This window comes from Cryptomeria japonica, chromosome 9, assembly GCF_030272615.1.
Source record: "Cryptomeria japonica chromosome 9, Sugi_1.0, whole genome shotgun sequence".
NCBI classification, from domain to species: Eukaryota; Viridiplantae; Streptophyta; class Pinopsida; order Cupressales; family Cupressaceae; genus Cryptomeria; species Cryptomeria japonica.
The window spans coordinates 488,600,309-488,625,183 of NC_081413.1; the positions used below are offsets into that span (position 1 = coordinate 488,600,309).

At 36.4% G+C, this 24,875-nt stretch overlaps 1 protein-coding gene across 6 annotated transcripts in view; it reads right to left on the minus strand.

Annotated features, from left to right (window-relative positions):
- LOC131039972 (protein PAM71, chloroplastic) overlaps positions 1 to 8,865 on the minus strand; it is a 185,426-nt gene extending 176,561 nt beyond the window's left edge. For 2 of the 6 annotated variants that reach the window (XR_009104740.2, XM_057972824.2), the window contains exon 1: positions 8,524 to 8,854. Coding sequence is in view for 4 of the 6 variants with exons in the window: in XM_057972824.2 (XP_057828807.1) it covers positions 8,524 to 8,663 (140 nt within the window). In the remaining 2 variants the exon portion in view is untranslated. Of the gene's footprint in view, positions 1 to 8,523 lie in introns of all 6 variants that reach the window. The other 4 variants (XM_057972828.2, XM_057972826.2, XM_057972825.2 and 1 more) reach the window with 4 other exon arrangements.
- Positions 8,866 to 24,875: the final 16,010 nt, after the last annotated feature.

A 24,875-nucleotide genomic window follows, 5' to 3' on the forward strand; every position in this document is an offset into this window, starting at 1 on the left:
GGATTATTGCTTCACCATCATCATTTTTAATGGTTCTCGTCTCCTTGTCAAAGCGATGGGCGCAAGCGAGAACAAATTCAGGTTCTAGGGCAGCCACTGGAAAAGAAGATGCGTGATAGATATGGCCAGCCGCTGCATATTGCTATCCTGCGGATCTGCCACCCTCTTGACAAATTCTGACATGTCCACATGCCCTATCTCTGTATCTTTTATGCGATCCAAAGGAGAGGAAACTTGAGAAGGTGAAACCTCATTTTGGAACTTATCGTATTTATACTTCATCTTCTTTGGAATTGGAGATGACGACAAATCTAACATTGAAGGACAACCTAGTATACTGCGATGAAGACTTAAAAGTGTTAAAGCAACATCATAATCAGCTGCAACTAAAATTTTTCCTTCTTCAAATGGGAAGAACTTTAACCCCTGCACTTCACGATTTTGTGAGAGAAAGATAGGAAATAAATGGGAATGCTGGGAATCTTGACTTTGACCAATTTTGGATCTTGGAGATATTTTTGCAAGTATACAAGTTGGGAAGAGCATACATGTAATTGGATTTTTAAAACCCGAATGCAAGTATACTTGCAAAACGGTAAATGGAGAAATGAGTGAAAAATGAGAATTATGCTTGCGGGAAATGACGTGAACGGAAAGTACGGATATAGGCGATATGGATGGATAAAAATGGGAAGATTTTGGGAATGTCATTTTCATGAAAATGGGAAGAACTTTGGACATGCAATCCGGTTCTAAAAACCCGATTTTGGAAGGATGGGTATTTTCATCTTTGCAACTTGGAATTTCAACCAAAAATGGTTAAATTCTTTAACCATAAGGGAAGAACAATGATTTTCATCCAACTTGTAATCGGGATTTAAAATCCCGAATACAAGTAAAGAGGGAAAAATGGGGAAGAACAATGCAATTCAAAAATTGTTTTTCAAAGGGGAAAATCTCTCTCACAAAACCGATTTTTGGGGCAAAATCAACATATATACAAATCTACAACTAGAAAGGAAAAATAAGAAAACAAGAAAACAAGAAAATGAAACAAGAAAAGAAAAGAAATCATACCTCGTTTCAATCTGAAAATGCCTCTTCAAAAGATGATCAATCTTTGAAAGAAGGAAGAATATCTCTTAAATAGAGATAAACCGCAATCCGAAACCCTAGCCACGTTTTTATTAAAACGCCATAAGCAGAAAAAAAAAACGTGGCACCAAATGCAATTAAAATGGCACAAGAAGTGGCCAAATCTCCCTTCAACTTCAACGCCTAGGTATGAAAGGCAAAAACGCCTTAGGAGATTGCAACTTCATGGAGTTTAGATCCCCCAAAATGTGCATTGAAAGAACCACGTGGTAGGCGTTTTAGCAGAAAATCGGCAAACAAAAACCCCCAAATGGCGTGAAAGATGTTTGCAATTGCATGAAAATAGGGAAGAATCCCAAACGCCTTGCATCTCCCAACAAATTCTCCACAAAAAATGCTTCAAATTTCCAACAAAAACGTTTTCCTTGGCTGGTCGGGTTTATGAGAAGAAAGAACAAGTTCGATTTTGCATGTAATAGTAAAAATCAAGTTTTGGAGTTCATATTACATGTTTAAAATCTCACTTTTCTCTTCACAAGGCAAAATTGGGTTTTAGAAATGCAATTACAAGTTTAAAATTCCTCAATTTGCACTTTATGGAGAAAATCAGGTTTTTTGGGCAAAATAGCAAGTTTTAAATGTCACTTTATTTTCATTTCTAGGCAAAATTATGTTTTGGAGAGAGATGTGCAAGTTACAAATTACTTGTAAAAGGAAAATAAAATCCCTACAACAAATTTTAATAACTTGCACACATGTAATAGGGGTTTAAAATCCCTATTACAAGCAAAAGACATTAAAATAGGGGTTTTAGAAAAGAATTACAAGTTAACTTGTAACTTATCCATAAAAATCCCTATTATAACTTAAAAAGCCAAAAAGCATCAAGGGGGAAATAAAAAGCAAGTTACAAGTTCTTTTTTTCAATAAAGTGCACTTGTAATTAGCCAAAAATTTCCCTACAAAGACCAAAACAAAGGAAATCATTAAAAATTGCAATTCAAGGAAAATTTTCCACTTGCAGTCAGGGAGAAAAAACCCGAAATTGAAGGAAAGACATAGCAAACAAACCCAGAATGTGACAAAATTCGAAACGTGGTTCAAGGATGGACTGAGGATTAAGCCAGTTCAAGGATTAGGTGAAATTCTGCCTCAGGAAGCATGCCATAGAGAAAAAAATTCATTTTTTGACAAAAATTTTATGTAATGGTCCTTCATTTTTTAAAACAAAAATGAGGACAACACATATAACTGAGAAATACTAGGAAATAATGATGCCAAATGAACTTGGTATAAATCACCTAGGCCTGAGATTGAAGAAGCAAGTAATATTCCAATCTTTGGAGCCTCCTCTATGCAAGAAGAACTATCTCCCAAAATCGCCCCTGCTGCTGGTCTGCAGATTATGAACAATTAATTGGCAGCAATTCGGTCACCCTTCAATCACTAAACCTCATTGTTGATCTCCCAAAATAATATCGCCCTCCTCCTATGATGGGTTTGATGCTTGAACAAGACAATATAAGCAAAAATCGTGGTCTGGGTGGCTGTGGGTCGAATTGCTTCAGATCTGGTTTAACCCTTGCAATCTTTACTTATTCACCTCCAATGCATGCTAAAATAAATCGCCTTATGTCCCCAATGAAAGCGCTGTCCTCAAATGAAGGTTTTGATGCTTAGACAAGAAGATGATAACAAAATCGTGGCAATGGAGGTTGGAACTCGATATGTTTCACACCTGCAACAAACCCAGCAACCTTCCACTTTCTCCTTCAATTTGTCTTCTAGGAAAATTCGCCTAACCCTTCCAATAGAAATCAGTGCACAAATATGATGAATATGGATGGTCTGTAAATACCATAAAATATCCACCATGAGATGCACAAGAAACTCATTAAGCACAATGTGAAGGACTGAAGTTATCCCCCACTCTCAGCTGCAACCCCTCAGAGGATCTCTCACCACCTCAGTTATGCAAATCATAGGGAGTTTTCGGCAGAAACCTTTGGCTCCACAAGTCTACACAAGAGAAGATATCAAATAACCAATGATGAATATTGAACAATGAACCAACCTCCTCTATTTATTCTTTTCTCCTCCAATCGATTGGTTCCTTCTAGAAGATTCTTCTCTAACAAACTCATATCCTTTTATTACACTTTATTATTTTATTACACATTAATTAATTTAATTGCAACTTTAAAATATTATCATTATAATTAAAGTGCACACATCACAACATACGTGTAATCTCCTTATCTCACCATAAAATCTTGTAGACATAAAATATGAAACCACAAATATCTGCCAAGTCGACCCCCTGATCACTCCCCTTGGCCTACGAGGGTCAAATGATAGGCCAAACACTTCTGCGGACCAATCCTCATGAAAATGGGGACATTACAGAGTCAGATTCAAGGTGTACATTTGCACAATTTTGTGCTCATGCATACCTCAAGGGGGTTTATTCAAGACTTGGGTAATTTTTAAGTTCCATCCTCATTTACCTTGAGTGGATCTATGCTAGGCTCTTGTACAACTTTGTACATGCTATAAGAGGGTTGACTCTTGACTTAGTCAAATTTTCATACTTGTTCCCTACCTAGGTCCTACACAAATACGGACTTGAAGTTCATGACCTTAGGCATTGTGCTTGCAATTCTTGACAGAATTACAAGCAAACTTACCATTTCTCAGTCTTCTATCCATACCTAACAAAATCTTGCATTCTGACAACTATGACGAAATTGATAGCAATTTTGACAAGATTTTACAACTTCACCTTCACTCCTTGGCCGGGATATTTGTTCATGAATTCCGGACTTGACCAAACTAATGACAAGACTTTGCTATCTTAAGACATTCTAAAGGATACTCAACACCACTAACCTGGATGTTCAAGACAAACCCTTCTCACAAGCAAAAGTTAAAGACTACAACTATGGCCAAGCTAAACCAAAACACTAAAACACCTAAGCTAACAAGCAAAAAGTAGGGGTCCCATTTGCAATGGGGCGATGTGTGAAAACGTCACAACACCATATAATAAAACCAAGTGTTCACCTATATTTTTTTGTTATCTACAACTTTCCAGGCACGTCCATCCACAACAATGGTATCTAAGCCACTTAAATTCTTTCCCACACAACAATAACATTGCAAACTACAACGATGAAACAATTCGGTAAGATAAGTTGTGCCATTACAAGCAAAAGCCAATGTAGTCGAAGCATGTCAACCATTATTTGAAGAGTAGATTACATCTTTGATCTCTTGCATGGAAGTGCATTTGAACTGCTAGCATTGCAGATGAGAACACTAAGTATAGCATTAATTGTTGTCCAGAGAGAGTCTTTAAATATGTTTCTAATCATGCTTTTAACTTATAGTATTTTTAAACAATGGGGAACCCATCTAGTACATGTATGGATGATTAGGAAGTTCATAAACATAGATGTATGTATCCATGCATGTGCATGTGCGTGCTTTTATATGTATGTATGTGTGTATGTGTATTTGAACATGTGTGTGTGAACATATTTATCTTAATCCTTCTTGTTTCTGATCATGACCTAACAGATTAGTATATCTGAATCAATGTTTATCATTAGTGTAGAAGAGCAGCTTCACAAGGGCTGTTTTTAAGTTAAATTCCCCAATTCTGATTGCTTATAACTTTTCTCTTCTCAAATAATCCCCTTTTTGAGTCAAGAAGATTTCTTGCAAATTGTAAAATGTCTGAAATTGCTTTGAAGTAACTAGACATTTATATGTCTGAACTGGTTGAGGTCTCTGTTTTGAGTTTTTGCTGACAGTTGGCTGCTGGTTGGCTTGGTTTATCTTTATGGCAGCGTTTTTTATATAGGGTTTTGAGGCTCCTTCAAAACCTGATTTTCTCTTGATCAAAAACTAAACATTTATATGATTTGGATTTTTTTCTCATCTCTATGTCACTCTCTTAAATAAGCCCTAAGCTCAACCAAATTCTTCATTTATTTAGAGTATATTTTCAGCTCTCTACTTACATTATTTAGGGAATCTTGTCTACTTGGTCCCTGTATTTTGCTGTTCTTTCATCAAACACTTCTCTATCTTTGTTGATTCCTAGACTCTCTTTCATTTCTTGATCATCAAAACCTTAATTCCTTTTTTATCGCTCATTTGACATTTAGATATAAAAGACCAACTAAATAATCTTCTTGTTCTCATACACAACTCCTTCAAGCATCTAAGTGTTCAACTGAATGACTTGTGATTCAATAATATGCAGAGTTGAACCAAATAACAAATATAGTGACAATGTCAATGATTGGATTTAGATGCCAGTGCTTGATCAGACAAATATCATGCATATAGAGACAAATCTTCCAATAATTATATGTTCTTTGTTTTTTCCAACAATGATGAAGAAAAACTCCAGATTTATTGATTCCAAATGTTTCAAGCTTTAGATTTTGTTAAAAGTAATCTCTTTTTCAAATGTTCAGGGTTTTTCTAATGGTTATTGTAGTTCATCCTTCCCATATACTGCCATATCAATCTTTCTCCCGTGGCATACAGTTTCTTTCAATAGTAAAATCAGAATTTTCAAAGACCAGTTTTTCCAAAAAAGCCCAATGAATGACACCAATTATGACCCAATCCAGTATGACTGCATCAATAGGCATGATGACACTAGACTTTACTGTTGGCCATAGATAGATAGAATCTCGATGTGGTGATCCCTCATTATCAGTGGACCCTTATTACAAGTTAACATGAAGGCATAATTGCCAACAAAGACAATCAAATTCTTATGGCTATGGATGTCACTAAACCTATCAACTCTGCTCTTACCTTATTCTTGCATCCATAGGGAAATGATATTCACCTCTTAATAAACTTAACATCCATTTCAGTAATGTTGTGGAAAATTTCCCATTATTGGAATATCTAAAGCTCAATTAACATGAATAGTGATCGGCTATTATAATGAGACAATGAGACCATCCCTAGTATGCAAGGGCATACAGTATTTGTAATTAAAAAGATCCAGAGTCGACTCTTTGGTAGCAACCCACTTAACCAATCTGTACCATAATGAGCAGAAGAGCAAGCCCAGCAGAGTTCGAATCTGGATCATCATCATCGCAGTTGTTCATCCTCACCATGAGAACATAGTCTATTGCTCCAATGATGTGCAATCATGCCATAATTCTTTTCATAGCATTCCTCTACTTATGGTGCTCGCGTTGGCTTTATTCTTCCCAATGTACTTTGGTCCTAGTATGTTTCCAATTTCGACTGGGCAAAATGCAACCTATCCAATGCATAAAAGAGGGCATGATTTCTAATTTTGGGAATACAACACAGTCCCACTCCTTTGAAAACTGTATCCATAAGGACTTTCTTGAACTAAGAAGGTTATTGTTTACTTTTGAGTGATTTGATCAATGAAAATTGTTTGTAATCTCAAACAATTTAAGCATTTAATTATTTGTGTTTTTTCATTTAGGTTAAAATACCTTTCAGCTTAGAAGCCACACCCCAAGGGTATCTACTCCATCGAAAAATTCACCTAGGGCCTGCACCCAGCCTTATCCACGTTGGCCTGCTTTTAATTATTCACAATCATTTTAATGTGGGATTGAAGGTTTAAATCCCCATTCATCATCATAGAAATTGCTTCACCAAGGGCAAGTGCCAGGTAAGAAGTCACTCTGATGAATATGCATTCCGTAAAAATTCACCTAGAACTTGCACCTACCCCAGTATTAATTGAATCCCAGCTAACCATTTGCAACTGCTATAATGTGAGAAGCATGCCTAGAAAGGTTTAAACCAAAGAAATAATGATAAAATTACTCCAAGTTAATAACTCTTTGAAAAAGAGCCTCTTCTTATTGAAACTAAGAGAACCATTTGGCATCATCCTACTAATTGCTCCATCAAACTCAAAATACCAATGGCACAAGTTCATTGGGGAGCATTACTCGCAGGTCACTTGAACCTGAATCATCATCATCATGGCAATTACTTAAAAAATTCTGAGGACAAATTACATCATCAAATTAAGAGTACAATATGTCTTAGAAGTCACTTCCACTAGAGACCATTGCTAGCCCTAGGCTTGAACATTGATCATGCTCATGGCAATGGCTCTATCAATCTAAAAGGACCAATTGCTCCATCAAACTAAGAGAGCCAAATTCTTAGAAGCTACCTCAACAAGGAGAGTACTAACAATAAGAGGCTTGAATTTCAGTCACCGTCATGGCAATTGCTACATCAAAATTTGAGTGCCGATTGTTCCATCAAATTAAGAGGACCATCTGGCACAGACACTACATCAATTGGCAAGCACTACTAGCAAGAGCCTTGAACCGGAGCAATTGCACCATCGAACTCGGAGTACAATTGATCCGTCAAGCTAAGGATATTATTTGACTTAGAACCCACTTTGATTGGAGGAGTATTAGATCCATCAAACCAAGATTACCATTTGGCTTAGAAGCCATTTTGATTGAGGAACATTATTGGCTGAAATCTTGAACCTGAGTCATTGTCGTGGCAACTGCTCTATCAAACTGAGAGCATTGCTAGCTGGAGTCTTGAACCTCAGTCTCCATTATGACAGTTGCTCCCTCAAACTAAGAGGCATGCAAAGAAACGACTTCCATGAGGAAACATTATTAGGCTTGAACCTGGGTCATCATTGTGGCAATTAATCCACCAAACTCAGAGTACCCTTTGGATTACAGGCTACTTAAGGCTGGGAACATATGCAAAGGGAAGCTTGAAACCAATTCATCATCATAGCAATCCATCAGGCTAATAGTACCTTTCAGCTTAGAAGCCGCATGGGCATGTGAAGCTTTCAAACAATTCATCGTTACTCTTTTATTATAAAAGCCTGCTTTTCGAACTCTCTGATATGGGCTGCAGACGGGAATCATTTTAGCCTTCCTGCTGCTTAGAACCAAGATGTCAAAGGTATTTATTCTACCAAAATTGCGTAGGGCTGCTACGTAACCTTGTCCCTTATTTCTGTGCTTCGTGGGGATTAAACCTTGAGAAGCTCTCTATAAGCTAGGCATACTGCCAATTGAACTAGGCCTCCATGGGCAAGTCATCAACACGGGGATATCTATTCCCTTAAACTTTGCTTAGCATTTGCACTCACCTTGATGTTTCCCTTTCTATTGTCTACGCCATACCCAGTGGTGCTTGAACTCGAGGCATCATCATGGCAAATGTTCCACCTTTAATACAAAGCTACTCCCAACTGAACACACTACATTATTTATATTGCAAAATAAATTCAAAACAGATATTCCCAATCCATATGACACCCGTTTCTCAGTAAAAGCATTACAAAGAAAAACTTCATTTAATTTATGATATAGAAAATAACAAAATTAAAATTTTAATAAAAAAACGATACAGTACCTTTTAGGTGCCGCTGCAGAAGCTGGCAAAGCTTGCAACGAGCGCATTCTCTGAGTATAGTTACTTTCACCTTTCGCCTTCGTTGTTTTGAATGCAGAGATACCCATCGAAGGCCCGTAGGCCCATTGAATTGTTATCATTTTCTAACATGTAAAGATTGATCTAAATTGCATTCATCTACGCCTAGATTTTGAAGGCCCACGTTGAAATTTTGAAAAGAAGAAAAACAGGATGAATAAATAAGCGGAGAAGGGTGAATCACTGGATAAGGAAATGAGATGCTATTGTTAAGCCACGTACGTGAATTTCTCATATTTTTTCTTCGCTTTAAACTCATAAACGCATTAAACAAGTTTTAATGAGCTTCCTCTGAATTCACTTCCTTCGCCAGATTACGACAATTGGTGTAAATAAGTCAGATCAATATTCAGAACTTGCCGAATTTACTCAAAAATCTAGTACACTTAATTTGATCAAACCTCTTGAGTTAACATGTCCTAACCGGCAAGGCTATATATTGGGGACCTTATCCCTATTTAGGAAATCAAATAAAGGACCTACCTAGTATTTGTCAGATTCAGTCAAAATTTAGTTTTCTATAATTGATTGAAGTTTCAATCTATCTTTGCCTATGAGGTTACAATGGAGGACTTCATTTTAGACTTCAACCCGTCTTTGTCTATGAGGCTACAATGGAGGACCTCATTTTTAGTCTAAAATGGGTCAAACTAGGTTACAAGTATTTATTATGTAAATTTTTGCTACATCTTTTCATATGAAAAAATATATCATTTTTTCCTTGAGAATTTTTCAAGTAGAAATTTTATATCAATAAATATAAATTTATTTCAAAATAACTTAGCATCTTAACAATCATTAAGAGTTGTATGGCATTCTACAAAATTTTACCATTGATAATTAAAAGTTAGAATGATTTTAATTCTTATGTTAAAAAAATTAAATATTGGTGGCAAGAAAAGTTATCAAATGTATATTTGCTAAATATTTGTTCACCCAAAATTTAGATTGGCGTGTGTCTTAATTACATGTTATTTGTGGTGTAGATGTTGTCCATCTTGTCATAAAATTAAAAAAAATGTGACATTTATACATTCATTTTAATGTGCATACTCATGAACATGTTTAAGACTCATTCTTTTTCTTATTTCTTAACCTAAAATTATTATTGATATACTTTATAGGCACTTCTAGGATCTCCTAAACATGACCAAATCATCCCAAAAAAGTTAGATATGACTCTTAAAAGGAACATAGACACTTGGACTATTTATTATCCTATCAGATAAAAAAAATACTTGAAATGATAAATTAAATTAATAATAATGCATATTAAATAGAGTAGTAAAAGTATATCGTTATTTGCACCTGAAGTTATTATAGAAGTTGTAACCCAATTAATTCCTAATTTTTAATATGCAACAAATTGATGTAAAATGTCCAAATTTAATTGTGGGAGTGATTCAACTCATTCAATTTAAAAGAAAATAGCAAATAAGTATAGCATTAACTATGGAGTGAGAGAGTGAAGGAGGAGGTCGAAGGAGCAGAGGTAGGGTTTATGTTGGCAAGGGAGATGAAAAAGGAAATGATGAGGAAGACATAGATAGGGGAGGTCAGGTTATTTTTGGCAGGTCAGGTTATTTTTGGCCCGACTCTACACGAGAAAGGGGTCAACACCCTCTTCTTGGTCGATCCTTGTTTCTTCAAGAGTTTTGGGTGGTGCTATGGTGTTTTGTCTATTTCTTCGGTGGTGGCTAATGTAGCTAGTGTTGTTTCATCTCTTGGTGTGATGGTTGCTAGGACTAAGAGATCAAAGGCTTTTGTAGTTTGGACGTTTTTTGAGATGTCTATGGTTTTGACCCTATTCTTTATGGGTAATGGTGTGACTACTTCAAATTTTTTGCTTGCACTTGGGGTGAGACGTGGGGGAAAGACCATGGCACTTTGGGTTATTCTCGCTATGGAGTCTAGAGTCTATGCTTTGACTACTTTTGGGCCAATTTTCCTTGCTTTCCCTTTGTGTTCCCCATTTCTAGAAGGGAGATTTTTCTTTTGCCTTTGCCCTAAGGAGGTTGTTATGGTTGCTATTTGTACCAGTTCCTCTATTGTTGGTTATGATTGTGGTGATCCTTGGTTGGTTCTGGCCAAATTTATCATACGCATGAGTTTTGTTGCATTAGGTATGACTTTATTTTCCTATCTCCTAATATACCCATTTTGTCCTTAGTTGTTTTTTAGTGGTGTCAGTTGAGAGATGTTGCTCCCTGGATTTCTTGGATCTATGTTTAGTGTTATCGGGGAGTTTTGGTGTATCTCCCTTTGTCTAAGACTATGGACCCCCAAAGTATTTAGGGGTAGTTTTTTTGGATTGTTTTTAGTTGGGGGTATTTAATGCCTTTTTCTCTAGGATGCTCCTCCTACTTTTCTATTGATGGATGAATGTGTGCTTACTTTGGTTTTTATTCTTGTATCTCTTATTGAGGTGGAGTGTTGTTTGAGTGAAATGTCTTTTGGGTTTCATGTTTTAAGGCTAGAGGTTATCTTGGATACTTTTATTCCTAGGATTTGGAGTTGTCGCAAGGGAGTTTATACTGCCCTTACCTTAGATCCTTCCCCTATTTCTCCTATTGAGGTGGAGAGTGTGTTGATGGGTTGTGTTGATTTTCATCGTATGTTTGTCGGGTCCTTATTTATTTCTCCTATAGAGGTGGAGTTGGTTCCTATTAAGGTGGTGACTGGTTTTGCTAGAGATGATGGGAGATGGTGTAAGGGGGATGTTGTTTCCCTTTGTTTAGATTTTACTCTTTTTATCCTATTGAGGTGGATATTAAGGGTAGTTCTCATATTTTCTCCTACAACTCCTATGGAGCTTAAGGATGGTGAAGGGTTCTTGCACCTGCATCGAAGGAAAGAGAATGTTAAAAGCTTTAATATGTTCAATTATTTTCTTGTTGTTTATAGGGCTTGGAATTGTTGTTTCTCTAAGCCGGATTGTATTATGGTTGCAACCTTCATGATGTAATCGTAGGGCTGGTTTCGAATCCCGACAAAATCCATTTGTATAGGGTTTTGGGTCCCTTCAAAACTTGTTTTATCCCCCTAATCAAAAACAAATTTTTCATCAATAAATAGAAACATAGGGGGGCTACATCCATTAATATTATAAAAAAATAAATTTATTAATCATTTAGAAATTTTCATAAATAATTTTATACTTATCTTTATTTATATGTGTAGAAAAACCCAATAAATTGTTTGGAATGGATCCCTAGTTCAACCTCTTCCATTTGTGAGTAGTCTAGGAGGAATAAGCACACTATGTCGCTCTACACTAGTGTTGGCTCCATAGGGACAATGCTCAACACAAGTGCAAATACCCAAGCCCTATACAAGACAGTCACAATTGCACACTATACCTTGGGTTGAATGCATGTTGTGTGCCCCCTTCTCCGATGCTCATAGCCTGCTAACCTGAAATCACGTTCCTATAATGTCTCTAATAGCTCCTTTTTATTTTCTTGTTTTTTCCTTCTTTACATAATAGTTTTTCATGAGTTTAATACACCAATAAAGGGTGTGTCTAATTTTCACACCCCTTTTAAACAAATATTACATTACAATAAATCATCCTGTGAAAATTTAACAAATATTCTAATATAATATTTTTTATTTATTCTAATTTTACAAAATAAACCTCCTTTATTACATATATATTTATTAATTTCCTTGCATTGTTTTATGAGGATAAAGTCCTGTAACAATTATCCCCCTATAATTTAGTTGATGCCCTTAGTAGCATGAGGAGTTTCTACATCATAAACATGGATATAATAATCTTTAGCTAAACAAATGTGGATATTGAATTCTAATAAGATCAACTTTTTTCCAAGTACCACTATTATCACCAAAATGACTCCATTCAACTTTTTCTTCATCTATAACTCTATTTGTTAATGTTCTAGATCTTTTTTCAATTATTCTTTTTGGTTCAATTTTGAGTTCAAAAGAAGGTTCAATAGAAATATATTTCTTATCAATAACATGATTTGCATTATATACACATTTCTTAAGTAAACTCACGTATGGAATACATGGGTAAGTGCACAAAGATGGGGGACCAAAAAGGGGCCTTAAGATGCCACTTTTTTTCCTAAAATCAGCAAAGCCTGAACTTTGATGAGAAAATGAAGATAGGTACACTCAAAATTTGAAGATGCAACAAGAACAAAAGTTGAAGTGCTCTAAATATACTTTCTAAACTACTAATTTCTCTTGAAAATGGAGGAGATTAAGGGTTTCAAAAAGGGGCACCACATTTATTGGTCATGTTTTTTCAGGAAAAAAAAATAACATAGCACGAAATATGGTGCCCCTAAAATGTCAACTTTTTTTTAGAATTTTGCAAATCGCTCCAGTGAGAAAGTAGCTACCACATTGAAGTTTATGCAGATTTTTCGGCTAATTTTTTTTATGAATATTTGAATTTTTATGAATTTCTGAAGTTGACACATCCTAAAAAGAAGAAATTTGAGCGTTCTCCCCCCAAAAAATTTGTGAAAACTAATAAATAAATAAATTTTTTTTTTAAATTGTGTAGAATGGAGTCTAGTTTCTAAAAGTGTAATTTATTTCAAAATTCGATAAACAGGTAAAAATATATGGCCAAAATACGACATGTTGGTTTTTGACAAAAATCGGACACACTAACAAAAGAAATTATGGATGAAGACCTTAACATTATCAAAATGTGAAAAGAATTATATGGTTGGATAGATAAGAGAGAGCTTGACGATTGTATGGTGTGTTTTTTATTACATTGAAACATGTGCAAACCTGACGGAGAGCACGAACAAAAAAGTTAGAAAATTCTCAATATTTGCGGGAAAACACGTCTCAGGCCTAAGAAGGGTGACCAAGCCTTTGGGTTGGATGCCCAAGGCAAATCAAATCCAAGCCTTGGGCTTGGTGTTTTCCAATGCATCTTATTTGGCGCATGCCAAATTTGGCATGCGCCAAATGTATTTCATAGCATTTTTTCATCTTAGAATGCATAAATTGTTCTCTCTCTTAGAATATATACATAAAATATAACATCACATTTCTATTTGTTTTTTTTATTTCTTATACTTTAAGTTATATTGTATGTATATATTGTCAAGATGTTTGAGAGTGGTTTCAAATCTCTAGGAGTTATAATGTAGATTCTAGTTTTTTGAGTATCCATATAAATTTCAGACTTGATCAAATTTCAGTAATCAGCATGCTCGTATCAACATTATCTCTCTCGTCTCTTTCATGCATTCCCCCTCTCTCTTCCTTAACCCCTACCTTTCTCTCTCTTAGGTCTCTCCCTCTCTACTTCCTTCCCTCTCTCAGGTATCTCTCCCTCTCTTTCCCATCTCCCTCACCCTCTCTCTCTCTTTCGCCCATCCCTGTCTTTCCCTCTTTCACTTGGGATCTCTCTTTATCTCCCTCTCTCAAGTATCTCTATCTCTCACTCTGTCCCCCTCTCTTCAGTGTCTCTCTCTCCCATTATCTCCCTCTCCCTCCCCCTCCCTTTCTCTTCCTTTGTTAAGTATTTCTTTCCCTCTATCTCTCTTTCTCTCTCCCCCTCTTGCTCCATTCTTCTTTATCTCAAGCCTCTCCCCTTCTCTCTATCAAGTCTCTTTCTATAAAACTTTATCTATCTATCTCTCCTCTTCTCTCAGGTGTCTCTCTCTTTCATTCTTTCTCTCTCTTTCCCACTAACTCTTTTTTCCTCTCTTTGTTTGATTTCCTCTCTTGCTCTCTCTATATATCTCTCTCTAACTCTCTTTCCCTCTCTTTCTCTCTCATTTTTTCTCTTTTAAGTCTCTCTCCCTCTTTGCCTCTATCTCTCTATCTCACTCTCCTCTGTCAAGTGTATCTTTCTCCCATTCTCTCCCTCTCCCCCTCCCCTCCCCTCCTCTCCCCTCCCTTTCTCTTTTTCACTTAAGTCTCTCTCTCTCTCTCTCTCTCTCTCTCTCTCTCTCTCTCTCTCTCTCTCTCTCTCTCTCTCTCTCTCTCTCTCTCTCTCTCTCTCTCTCTCTCTCTCTCTCTCTCTCTCTCTCCTCCCCCTCCCTCTCTCCTTTTCTCATTATCTCTCTTTCTCACTCTCTCCCTCTCTTTCTCCCATTCTCTCCCTCTCTCCCGCCCCTCCCTCTCTCCCTTTCTCATTATCTCTCTTTCTCACTCTCTGTTACTACTTATCAGATTGCCATTAGTTTTATGTCAAAGTTATACTATATACTCTAGTCAGTTACTATTACCGAAATATTCAGTCAGTATGCACAGTCTAGTCGGTTACAGAAGAAAGCAGTCACAGAATGCAGTATACACCGAGCTGTCTACCAAGTATCTTTTCATGTCTACCAAGCAGCAAAGATGACACACCGAGTTGATATACACCGAGTGAAACGTGTTACGAGATTCATTAAACCTGGACATGCATATGAAAACGTGTTACAAGATCGAGGCACATCTAACCATTATCACATTGGAAATTGCACTACAAGATTGTGTATGATTTCGAGGTCATCTAACCAATGAAATATTTTACATGGTTATAAATCGTGTTTGTAAGATCGAAGCAATGAATTGGATCACCGTCTTAAGAGATCTATTTATACAGCATTAGTTAAGGGTGTATGTATGAATGTAAGAAGACTGTTATAGAGACATAGAGGTCACCGAGAAGGTTTTCAAAGAACAATCAAAGAACAGAGTAAAAAGAAGGGTTTACCGAGTTACTATATGGGTTACTGAGGTATGCTATAAGCAAGGTAATCTATTCTGAGCACATAGAATTTGCTATAACATTTCAAATGTAAAGTTGCAGATATTTGTAATGATTTTATTGTAATATTGTGAAGTTGAAAGAGAAACCTTTAACAGGGTAAAAGACTCTAATCAAGTCTATAAATTGTAAAGCCTCTAACTAGGTGCAACATTTAGAATAAGTGTTGTAAAATCCTTTAGCAAGGTAGATCTAATAGATCTTGTTACTCCTAACAGGGTAAGCTATCAGAAATAGCTAAACATGTAGCTCTAACCGAGCACTCTTTATTATTGCAGTAGTGAAGTTGTGGGTGCCATTCCCACCGCAGTTTTTCTCTCTAACCAAGAGTTTCTATGTAACCAAAATATATGTGTTATGGAGTGAATCATGTATGGTTTTTATCTATTTGTTTTAGCTTTACTTTATGTTACTGCACTATTCGGTTTATGCATAACAGTAAAGATATTGTTGAAGAAATGTTTTGGAGTACTGATTCACCCCTCCCCTCTCAGTACATTAGCTTTCCATATTGGGCCTAACAATTGGTATCAGAGCTTGAATCTTGGAAAAGGGTTTAACTGCCTAAAGAGAAAGATCTTATCAATGGAAGGCTATAAACAATCTAAGAGTGTGTATCTGCAAGAAGAGCTAGATCATGCTAATCAAGTGATTGCAGACATGCAAAGGCAAATGCAAAAATCTTTGAAAGTAAGAAGAAGATTATTTGATGATTTGCAGGACTCTTAAGAGTTAGTGGAACAAATTGAGACATCATCTAAGAACAATATATCTGAAGAAATGATTGGAATATTGAAAGAAAAGATCAAAGCACTGGCTGATCAACTAAAAGTAATGAAAAGAGAACATGAACATTTTAGCACACAGATGACTGAAAATCTAGATGCATTAAGAACAACTGAGGATAAAGTAAGAGATCTAGAAAGAGAGAAACAACAACTTGAAGTCTTAGTATCTGATAAGAATGATGAAATCACAAGGTTGACTGGAATTCAACAAAACCTATCAGATCAACTAGGTTATGCACATCATGAAGCAATTCTGAAGAATGATGAGAACCAAGCATTTAGACTTGAAGTATCAAGGTTGACCGATGAACTTGAAACATAGAAGAAATCCAAAGAAACACTGAAGAAGAGTTATGAAGCATCAAAGATGTTGGATGAGCAACTGAATACAAGAAGACCCAACAGAGATGCAAGACTCGGTTACAAAGGAAAAGACTCTACCGAGAAAGGAATTCATACTACCGAGAGAGGAGAATCATCAAAGCAAGCTGGAAACAGGAATAACATCAAAAGAAAGAAGCCTATTTGCAACTACTGTGGAAATCAAGGTCACACTGCCAACATATGCCAAATCAGAAAAGGTAAGCAACCAAATGTCACTAAGTCCAATGGTTATTGTTACAATTGCAATAAATATGGTCACACATCTAATCAATGTAGGACAAAGTCTGTTAACAATTATCAGAAGGCAAAATTCAAAGGGTTTTGTAGAAACTGCAATAGATATGGACATAGTACTGAGAAGTGTTGGTTTAAGCAAAAGAACTACATGTGGTCTGGACACCGAGCAAACACTAGAGGTTACCGAACTTACACAGATCCTTACCGACAATATGTAGCAATACCATGGGATTACAATACAAGGATATGGTGTGAATGTTGTGGAAGATATGGACATATTAGTGCTAACTGTTTTATAAGGTTTGGAATGAACAACCGAAGATCATGGAGAAATCCTGGTATGGCATGTTTTCATTGTCACAAAGTTGGACACTTGGCTGGAGATTGCAGAGATCAACCTAGAAAAGACACTAAAGAAATAAAAGAAAAATTACAGATGATTTGGAAAAAGAAGGAAATTGTGTCAAATAAAGAAAGCACCTTACCTACCGAGTTAGGTGCACCTATTCCAAATTAATCAGTAAAGGTATGAAGGGATTGCATTCTCTGAAGGTTAAAATCATAACAGTTCCTATTCTATTATGTACTAAATTCAAAATCTGCATAGTTAAGATGTATTAGTAAGTTTGAAATTCTATCAAAGTCTTTTGAAGCACTTTACAGGAACCCTGTCAAGTCGGTGAATACAGGAAGCCTATCAAGTCGGTAAATGAAGGAAGCTTGGTTATTCGATTAAAACAAAAAAGCAGAGTAAATCGGTTAAAGAGGAACCGAGTGCATTTAATGTTTTTGACCTAACCTGCACGGAGCCTGATAAGGTATTTTGTGTACTTAAAAGCATTTTCGCAGTCATTTACACTTACCAAGTTTTCAAGAGAGCAAAGCAAGCGATTCCAAGGCGATCAAAACCTCATTCAAAGCAAATCCAAGGTATTTACATCAAATCTCAACGTATTGTTAAGCTAGTTTACCAATCTTATCTAGTTGCCATTATCACTAAGTTTAAAGCGTCTGTCATTTGAAATCCTGAAACCCTAAGGACTCTTTACTAGTTTTTACCTGAAATCTTAAATGGCACCCAAGATCCAAGATCCCATTGTTGTCAAGAATGTAGAGAAGCCCTCACTGAAATACTCTTTGACTCCCAAAGTCGCTTCTGAACCTGATGACAAAACCCCCTTTTCACTCATCCCGAATAGAGTGTTGTTAGTTGAACATGTGAGATTCTTCACCAAATGTTGTGTTGAAGAACTCGGTCATGTTGAAATCAGAGACACCTATGATGAGCTATGTACCGATGGTAAATTGAACAACAAATATGAACACATCAAAATCAAAGGATTAATTGAAGCCCTAACCTATCCTCATGTGTTCAAACCCCAGTGGGTCAAGTTTGTTCTAAGCAGAGTTCATGATGATTTCATGTGGCTAGAAGAGAAACCATTCAAGATAACCAAGGAAATCATTCATCTGATTACCGATTACCCTATCTATATCATGCCCGAGCCTAGAAGATGATATCACAGAAGGAATTGATCAGTTTAACCGGAGTAGAATCTGATTACAGAGGACTGAAACTGAACAATGTCATTGATGCAAAACTTAAGTTTTCTATTAGAGTAATTAGTTACTATTTCTTCCAATCGGCAAGGGAAAATAGTGTACCTTGTGCAGCAGTTGACTTAGCTTATAAAATTGTGAAAAAGGGAATGAAAATTGACTTATGTGAGGTGTTATTGAAGAACTTGTTTGAGAATCTAAACACAATCAAGAAGCCAAAGAAGAACAACTCGGCTAATACTCTAAAGTTTTGATCACTACTGGTATGCATGTTTTTCTACTTTGAAAAATTCTTTCCATCAGTCGGTAAAGTAGTTTGGGAGCTACACCGACCAATCACCCATTAGATTAATGACTTCATCAAGAAGTTAGGAGATAATTTCAATGATATCATGGATGATTACTTCAATAAATTTCAAGAGAAAATGCATAACAGGTACCGAATCCCACCCCAGCTAGTAGAGAAATACAAAAATGATATATGTTTTGAAGTTGACACCGATTACTGTTATGTGAATGCTGTGGAACCAAGGACTCAATCTTTGCCACCTATGGGTTACGAGATTGACTTTGACATCACAAAACAACAAATTGATGCATTTCTTACATTACCAAGGCATGCTACCGAGCTAAGATATGGAACCTATGAAGAAGTAAAGGAAAAGGTAAAAATGAGCATTGTAGTACCCAAAGCTACAAGAAATGCAACAAAGATGATTAAGGCATTGTCAGAGAAATTCAGAGAAGAATCTTCCTCTACACTTGTCAAAGGCACTCTTGCCATCACCGAAGAGGAATCAGAAGCTCAAGAGGCAGCTATAACACTGAGCACCGAATTGCCTAAGGGTAAAGTGTTAAAAAGAAAGAAATAGGACACTTCAAAGGCCCTACTGACTCCTCCAACAAAGAGACCTAACACGAGCATCTACAGCATCACCGAGTAAGAAACAAAAGAGTGTTACTGCTCCCAAGGTAACAAAGGCATACAAGAAATCTACTCAGAGATTCATTTTGGCAAAAGAGTCTAGTGATACAGAATCTGAGGATGCAAACAAATTCCAGATTGTCAAGAGCAAGAAGGTAAATATACATAGTGTTGAAAACTTTTGTGCTAATCTGAAAGAATATGGAGGATTTGGTTCATTTAGATATGTTAAGTATGAAACTAGAAATAATGATGAGAAGAGACAAATTGAAGAAGCTGTCATCTGCACACTTCTAAAGTTTCAGTTAGCTCCATTGGAACTAGCAAAGTCACTTCCAAATGAACTTTACTTGCATATTGATAATAGGTGGAAGTATGCAATGGACTCAGAGAAACAAATCAGAGAAAGAAGTCTAGTCCATCTCTTTCCTGATATGTCAGTACCTGAAATAAAGGAACATCTGACAACCTACAATTCAAAGTTTCTTGTCAAACAGAGAGCCTTAAAACTAATGAATGGGCTTTATATTGACGTAGAAAATGAGACAAAAGCAAAGTGGCAGGAAATATTCAAAATCAAGGATGTTGATGAACAAACTATAGTTGAAATCGTTGATGTCACCGAGCATGATCCTGATGTCACCGAGCAAGGTCCTGATGCTACCGAACAAGACCCTACTGACACTATTCAAATAGATGAAGATGTCATGGATACAAAAGCACCGGAGTAGGAAATGATAGAAGGCACTACATATGCAAAACTTGTATCTAGTGAATCCATTTTAGAACAAGTTCAGCCTTATCCCTCGGTCAATCAACCTGTCTCTACCGAAACTCCTCAGGATACAGCACAAGGCACCGAAGGTCACAAGTCTACAGCAGGAGAAGATACTACTCTAGAACAGACCTCACAAGCACCTTCGAGCACTGAAAATGTTGCAGCTAAGACATCCAGTACCAAGACACCAAAAGACACCACAGAGGCTAAAGAAATCGACCAAAGTGTTGCCTCTACTGAGCAACCTACCGAGGGTCAGCAAGCCTCCCAAGCTATTGTCTTGGTCCAACCGGCCAAAGGTAAAGAAAAGAAAGTGAAAAAACATAGTTTCAAAGTTGATTTGTCTAAACCAATAGTGTTGCCCAATGTGGATATATCAAAATTAAAGGGGCAAACACTCATTGATTTTGGTGAACTGTGCAAAGCTAAGGCCGAACAAGAAAAACAGATGGCCATACAAAAGAAGAATAAAGTACTTTAGAAGGTGAAGACACTGCTATCAGATATGCTACCTACAAATACAGTGTCAACCGATGCAGCCATCCATATTCAACTGGATGAACTCCTTAATCAAATAGAAACATCCGGAGTTGATGCATCTGAGTATTTGAGCAAGCTAAAAGACAAGGAGCTCACTGCAAAAATGATAGAAGAGGTACAGAAAGCTCTAGCCATTGGCAAAGTCAAACTTGTCAAATTTATTGCTGAGTTGACTCCTCAACTCAAGCACATTCATTATTTATTTCAGAAACTCTGCACATTTTCTTTATTCATTAAAGATATTAAGAATAAAACAAAGACAATTGAGAAAGAGAGCACCGATCTCTCAAGCAAGTTGACCACAGAGCCAAATTCAATTCAGAATTTTTATACAAGGTTACAACAGCTCATGGCTCAACAATTGGACTTAAGAAATGAAGAACACAAGATCAGGATGGACATAATGACACTTCAGACATTATTCCTTCCTCATCTTTCATCCGTCCAAGAACAGATCAACCGAGCCACATACTTATCTACTACACAAGAGGGAAGCACTCTTGATGGCTTAATATCACTATTGGCTGATATTCAAGTGCAAAATTCTTTAATGGGTAGTGTAAAGGATGCACTCCCTGTCGCTCTCACCGACGCCCGGAACAAGTACAAATCTATTTTTGACCAGTTACCACCCCTGAATGGAAATTAAGTTTTTGATGTTTGTCAAAAAGGGGGAGTGATACAATATATTTGGGGAGTGATACAGTTTTGATATAGTATTGAGAGAATGATATAGTATTCGGAGTATAGTATACAGGGGGAGTATACCGAGCAGAATAAGCAGAATATCCAAGCGTAGTATACAGAACAGTAAGAAAAGCACATAGAATAGAACCGAGCATTCAAAATCAAAGTTTTCAGAGTTTTGTACAGTATAATGATAAGGGGAGTATATCTGAATATACTATTTCATTGACTATTGTATATATTGTCAGTATAGTCATTTTGCAAAGTATATAGATTTTTGAGTTATAACTTTGAAAGTAGTTTTTGTCAAACATCTCAACTAATGTCAAAAGGGGAGATTGTTACTACTTATCAGATTGCCATTAGTTTAATGTCAAAGTTATACTATATACTCTAGTCGGTTACTATTGTTGAAATATTCAGTTGGTATGCACAGTCTAGTCGGTTACAGAAGAAAGCAGTCACAGAACACAGTATACACCGAGCTGTCTACCGAGTATCTTTTCATGTCTACCGAGCAGCAAAGATGACACGCCAAGTTGATATACACCGAGTGAAACGTGTTACCAGATTAATTGAACCTGGACATGCATATGAAAACGTGTTACAAGATCGAGGCACATCTAACCGTTATCACATTGGAAATTGCACTAGAAGATTGTGTATGATTTCGAGGTCATCTAACCAATGAAATATTTTACATGGTTATAAATCGTGTTTGTAAGATCGAAGCAATGAATTGGATCACCGTCTTAAGAGATCTATTTATACAACATGAGTTAAGGGTGTATGTATGAATGTAAGAAGACTATTACAGAGACACAGAGGTCACTGAGAAGGTTTTCAGAGAACAATCAAAGAACAGAGTAAAAAGAAGGGTTTACCAAGTTACTATATGGGTTACCGAGGTATGCTATAAGCAAGGTAATCTATTATGAGCACATAGAATCTACTATAACATTTCAGATGTAAAGTTGCAGATATTTGTAATGATTTTATTGTAATATTGTGAAGTTGAAAGAGAAACCTTTAACAGGGTAAAAGACTCTAATCAAGTCTATAAATTGTAAAGCCTCTAACCAGGTGCAACATTTAGATTACGTGTTGTAAAATCCTTTAGCAAGGTAGATCTAACAGATCTTGTTACTCCTAACAGGGTAAGCTATCAGAAATAGCTAAACATGTAGCTTTAATCGAGCACTCTTTATTATTGCAGTAGTGAAGTTGTGGGTGCCATTCCCACCGCAGTTTTTCTCTCTAACCAAGAGTTTCTGCGTAACCAAAATATATGTGTTATGGAGTGAATCATGTATGATTGTTATCTATTTGTTTTAGCTTTATTTTATGTTACTGCACTATTCGGTTTATGCATAACAGTAAAGATATTGTTGAAGAAATGTTTTGGAGTACTAATTCACCCCTCCCCTCTCAGTACATTAGCTTTCCATATTGGGCCTAACACTCTCTCCCTCTCTTCACCTCTCTCTCTCTCTCTCTAGTCTCTTATACTCTCCTTCCATCTCTTCCTCCCTCTCACTCGGGCTCTCTCTATCTCTCACCCTCTCTTTCTCTCTCTCTCACCATCCCTCCCTCCACCTCATAGGTATCTCTCTCACCTACCCTCCCTCTACCTCTTAGCTCTTTCTCTCACCTTCCCTCCCTCCACCTCTTAGAACTCTCTCTCTCTCAATCCCTCGATCCGCCTCTTATGTCTCTCTATATCTCCCCCATTCCTTATCTCTCTCCCCCCTCTCTTATGTGTCTCTCTCTCTATCTCTGATGTAGAGGTAAGGGAAAATAGGGTTAGAAAGTTAAGAAAAACTTGTTTGATCACACTTCTCAATATAAAGCATCATACTAGTCTCTCAACCACCTATTGGAGTCTTAACATGGTTTAATACTTGCAAGAACATAAAAAGATTGACCTTAATGACTTTACACAACACACAAATATAAAATGGAAGTATTCTATGTGTTTCCAAGGTCTAATTATGAATCTTCTTCCATGAATATGACTATTCCTAAGACAAGGTTTTGTGAACACTCTTAGGTTATCCAACATGTTTGCTCAACTAATCTCAATTAAGACACAAAAAAATTGTATTGTGAAGCATGGTGACTCCATGCACCTATTACACTCTCCTATGGACTCATGCAAACAAAAGCATTGACTATTTTTTATGATCCTTCACTTGGTATTGATGTATGAAACTAAGACAATGACTGCACTTCTTAGGAAAATCTTAAGGTTTGAGCCAAATCCAATGCTTAAAGGATTATATATGTTATTTTAGCTTGGTTTTTAGGACCCCAACCAACCACATGCAAGCATTGATCAAAGACCAAAATGAGAGTTTTACAAATTTTATCAACCTACTACTATGACTATCATAGTCATCTTCTCTAGGACAATCATACAAAGTGACTTGTCAATGGCACTTACAAGCTCCTCACAAGGAAATATCAAGAGGTTAGGGTCCCTACTTAATATCCTTGATTTCCACACACTCATACCCCTGAAATCTTTCCTTCCATACACCAACGCAACATAAAATTAGCATTGCTCTGTCTGATAAGGAATATCAGACTTTCAACACCTCAAAACCTTGTCATTCCTCCTCCTTTTGACCTACACTCCTGGGATAAGTAAAAACATACAAAAAAATAAAAATAAGAAAAATCAAGCATTTTCAAACATGTGCTTTGAAAGAAACTACATTTTGTACACCCACGGGTTGCCCTAGGTAGGGTTTTGACCCTTTATTACAAAAAATACAATATCTTTACAAAAACTCAATGAAATTGTACAAGACCAGATTCAAATGAGAGTAGATTTGAATCTCAAACAATCCCAATCAGTAAATTTTCATGGGATTGAAGAAAATAAGCTCAAATCGAGCCATAATCATACTGTTAACACACAAAAATCAGGAAAACTGAGGATTTTATTGAAAATTTCTCTTGAAATCTTGATCAATCCATACAATAGAGCCAAAAAGGCGTATTTAAGCCAAAAATCATCATATGTAATAGATCCACACCTTGTCATGACTTTTCACATTCTTTTCTTTATTTTTTTCCTCTTTTAGCAATTTTGACAAAAATGTATGACAATATTTTACAATTTTTTAAAGCAACTTTTGCATCTTTTTGCTAATAGGCTTATAACTTGACATAATGATCAAGAATGGTCTAAAATGGCCTAAGAAGACAAAATTTAACAAATATCTCATTTTGCCTCTATGAGGCCTAATAGGACCTAGAGGTGCCCTTGCACCATACTCCCCTAGGACAAGAACTCAAGTTCCCACTGAGTTAATACCTGCAATAGTATATCCATGCTTGATGATTTACTATTCATTCATCCAAGTGGCATTCTCCATTGGTAGCCATTTCAATTTGATTAGGTACTAATAATAGACTTCCCTCCTTGTCTTGTTGAGCTGTTTCTTGTCCAAAATTCTCTCTAACTCCACTAGTTGACTTGGAGGTAGATCTCTAATCCAATATTCATCTAATATCACTAATGAAACTGCATCTTCACCTTCAACCACAACTCCTTTGTAAGGGTAAAGGTCAGAGACATTAAAAATGATTGAGATAGCAACCCCAGGAGGG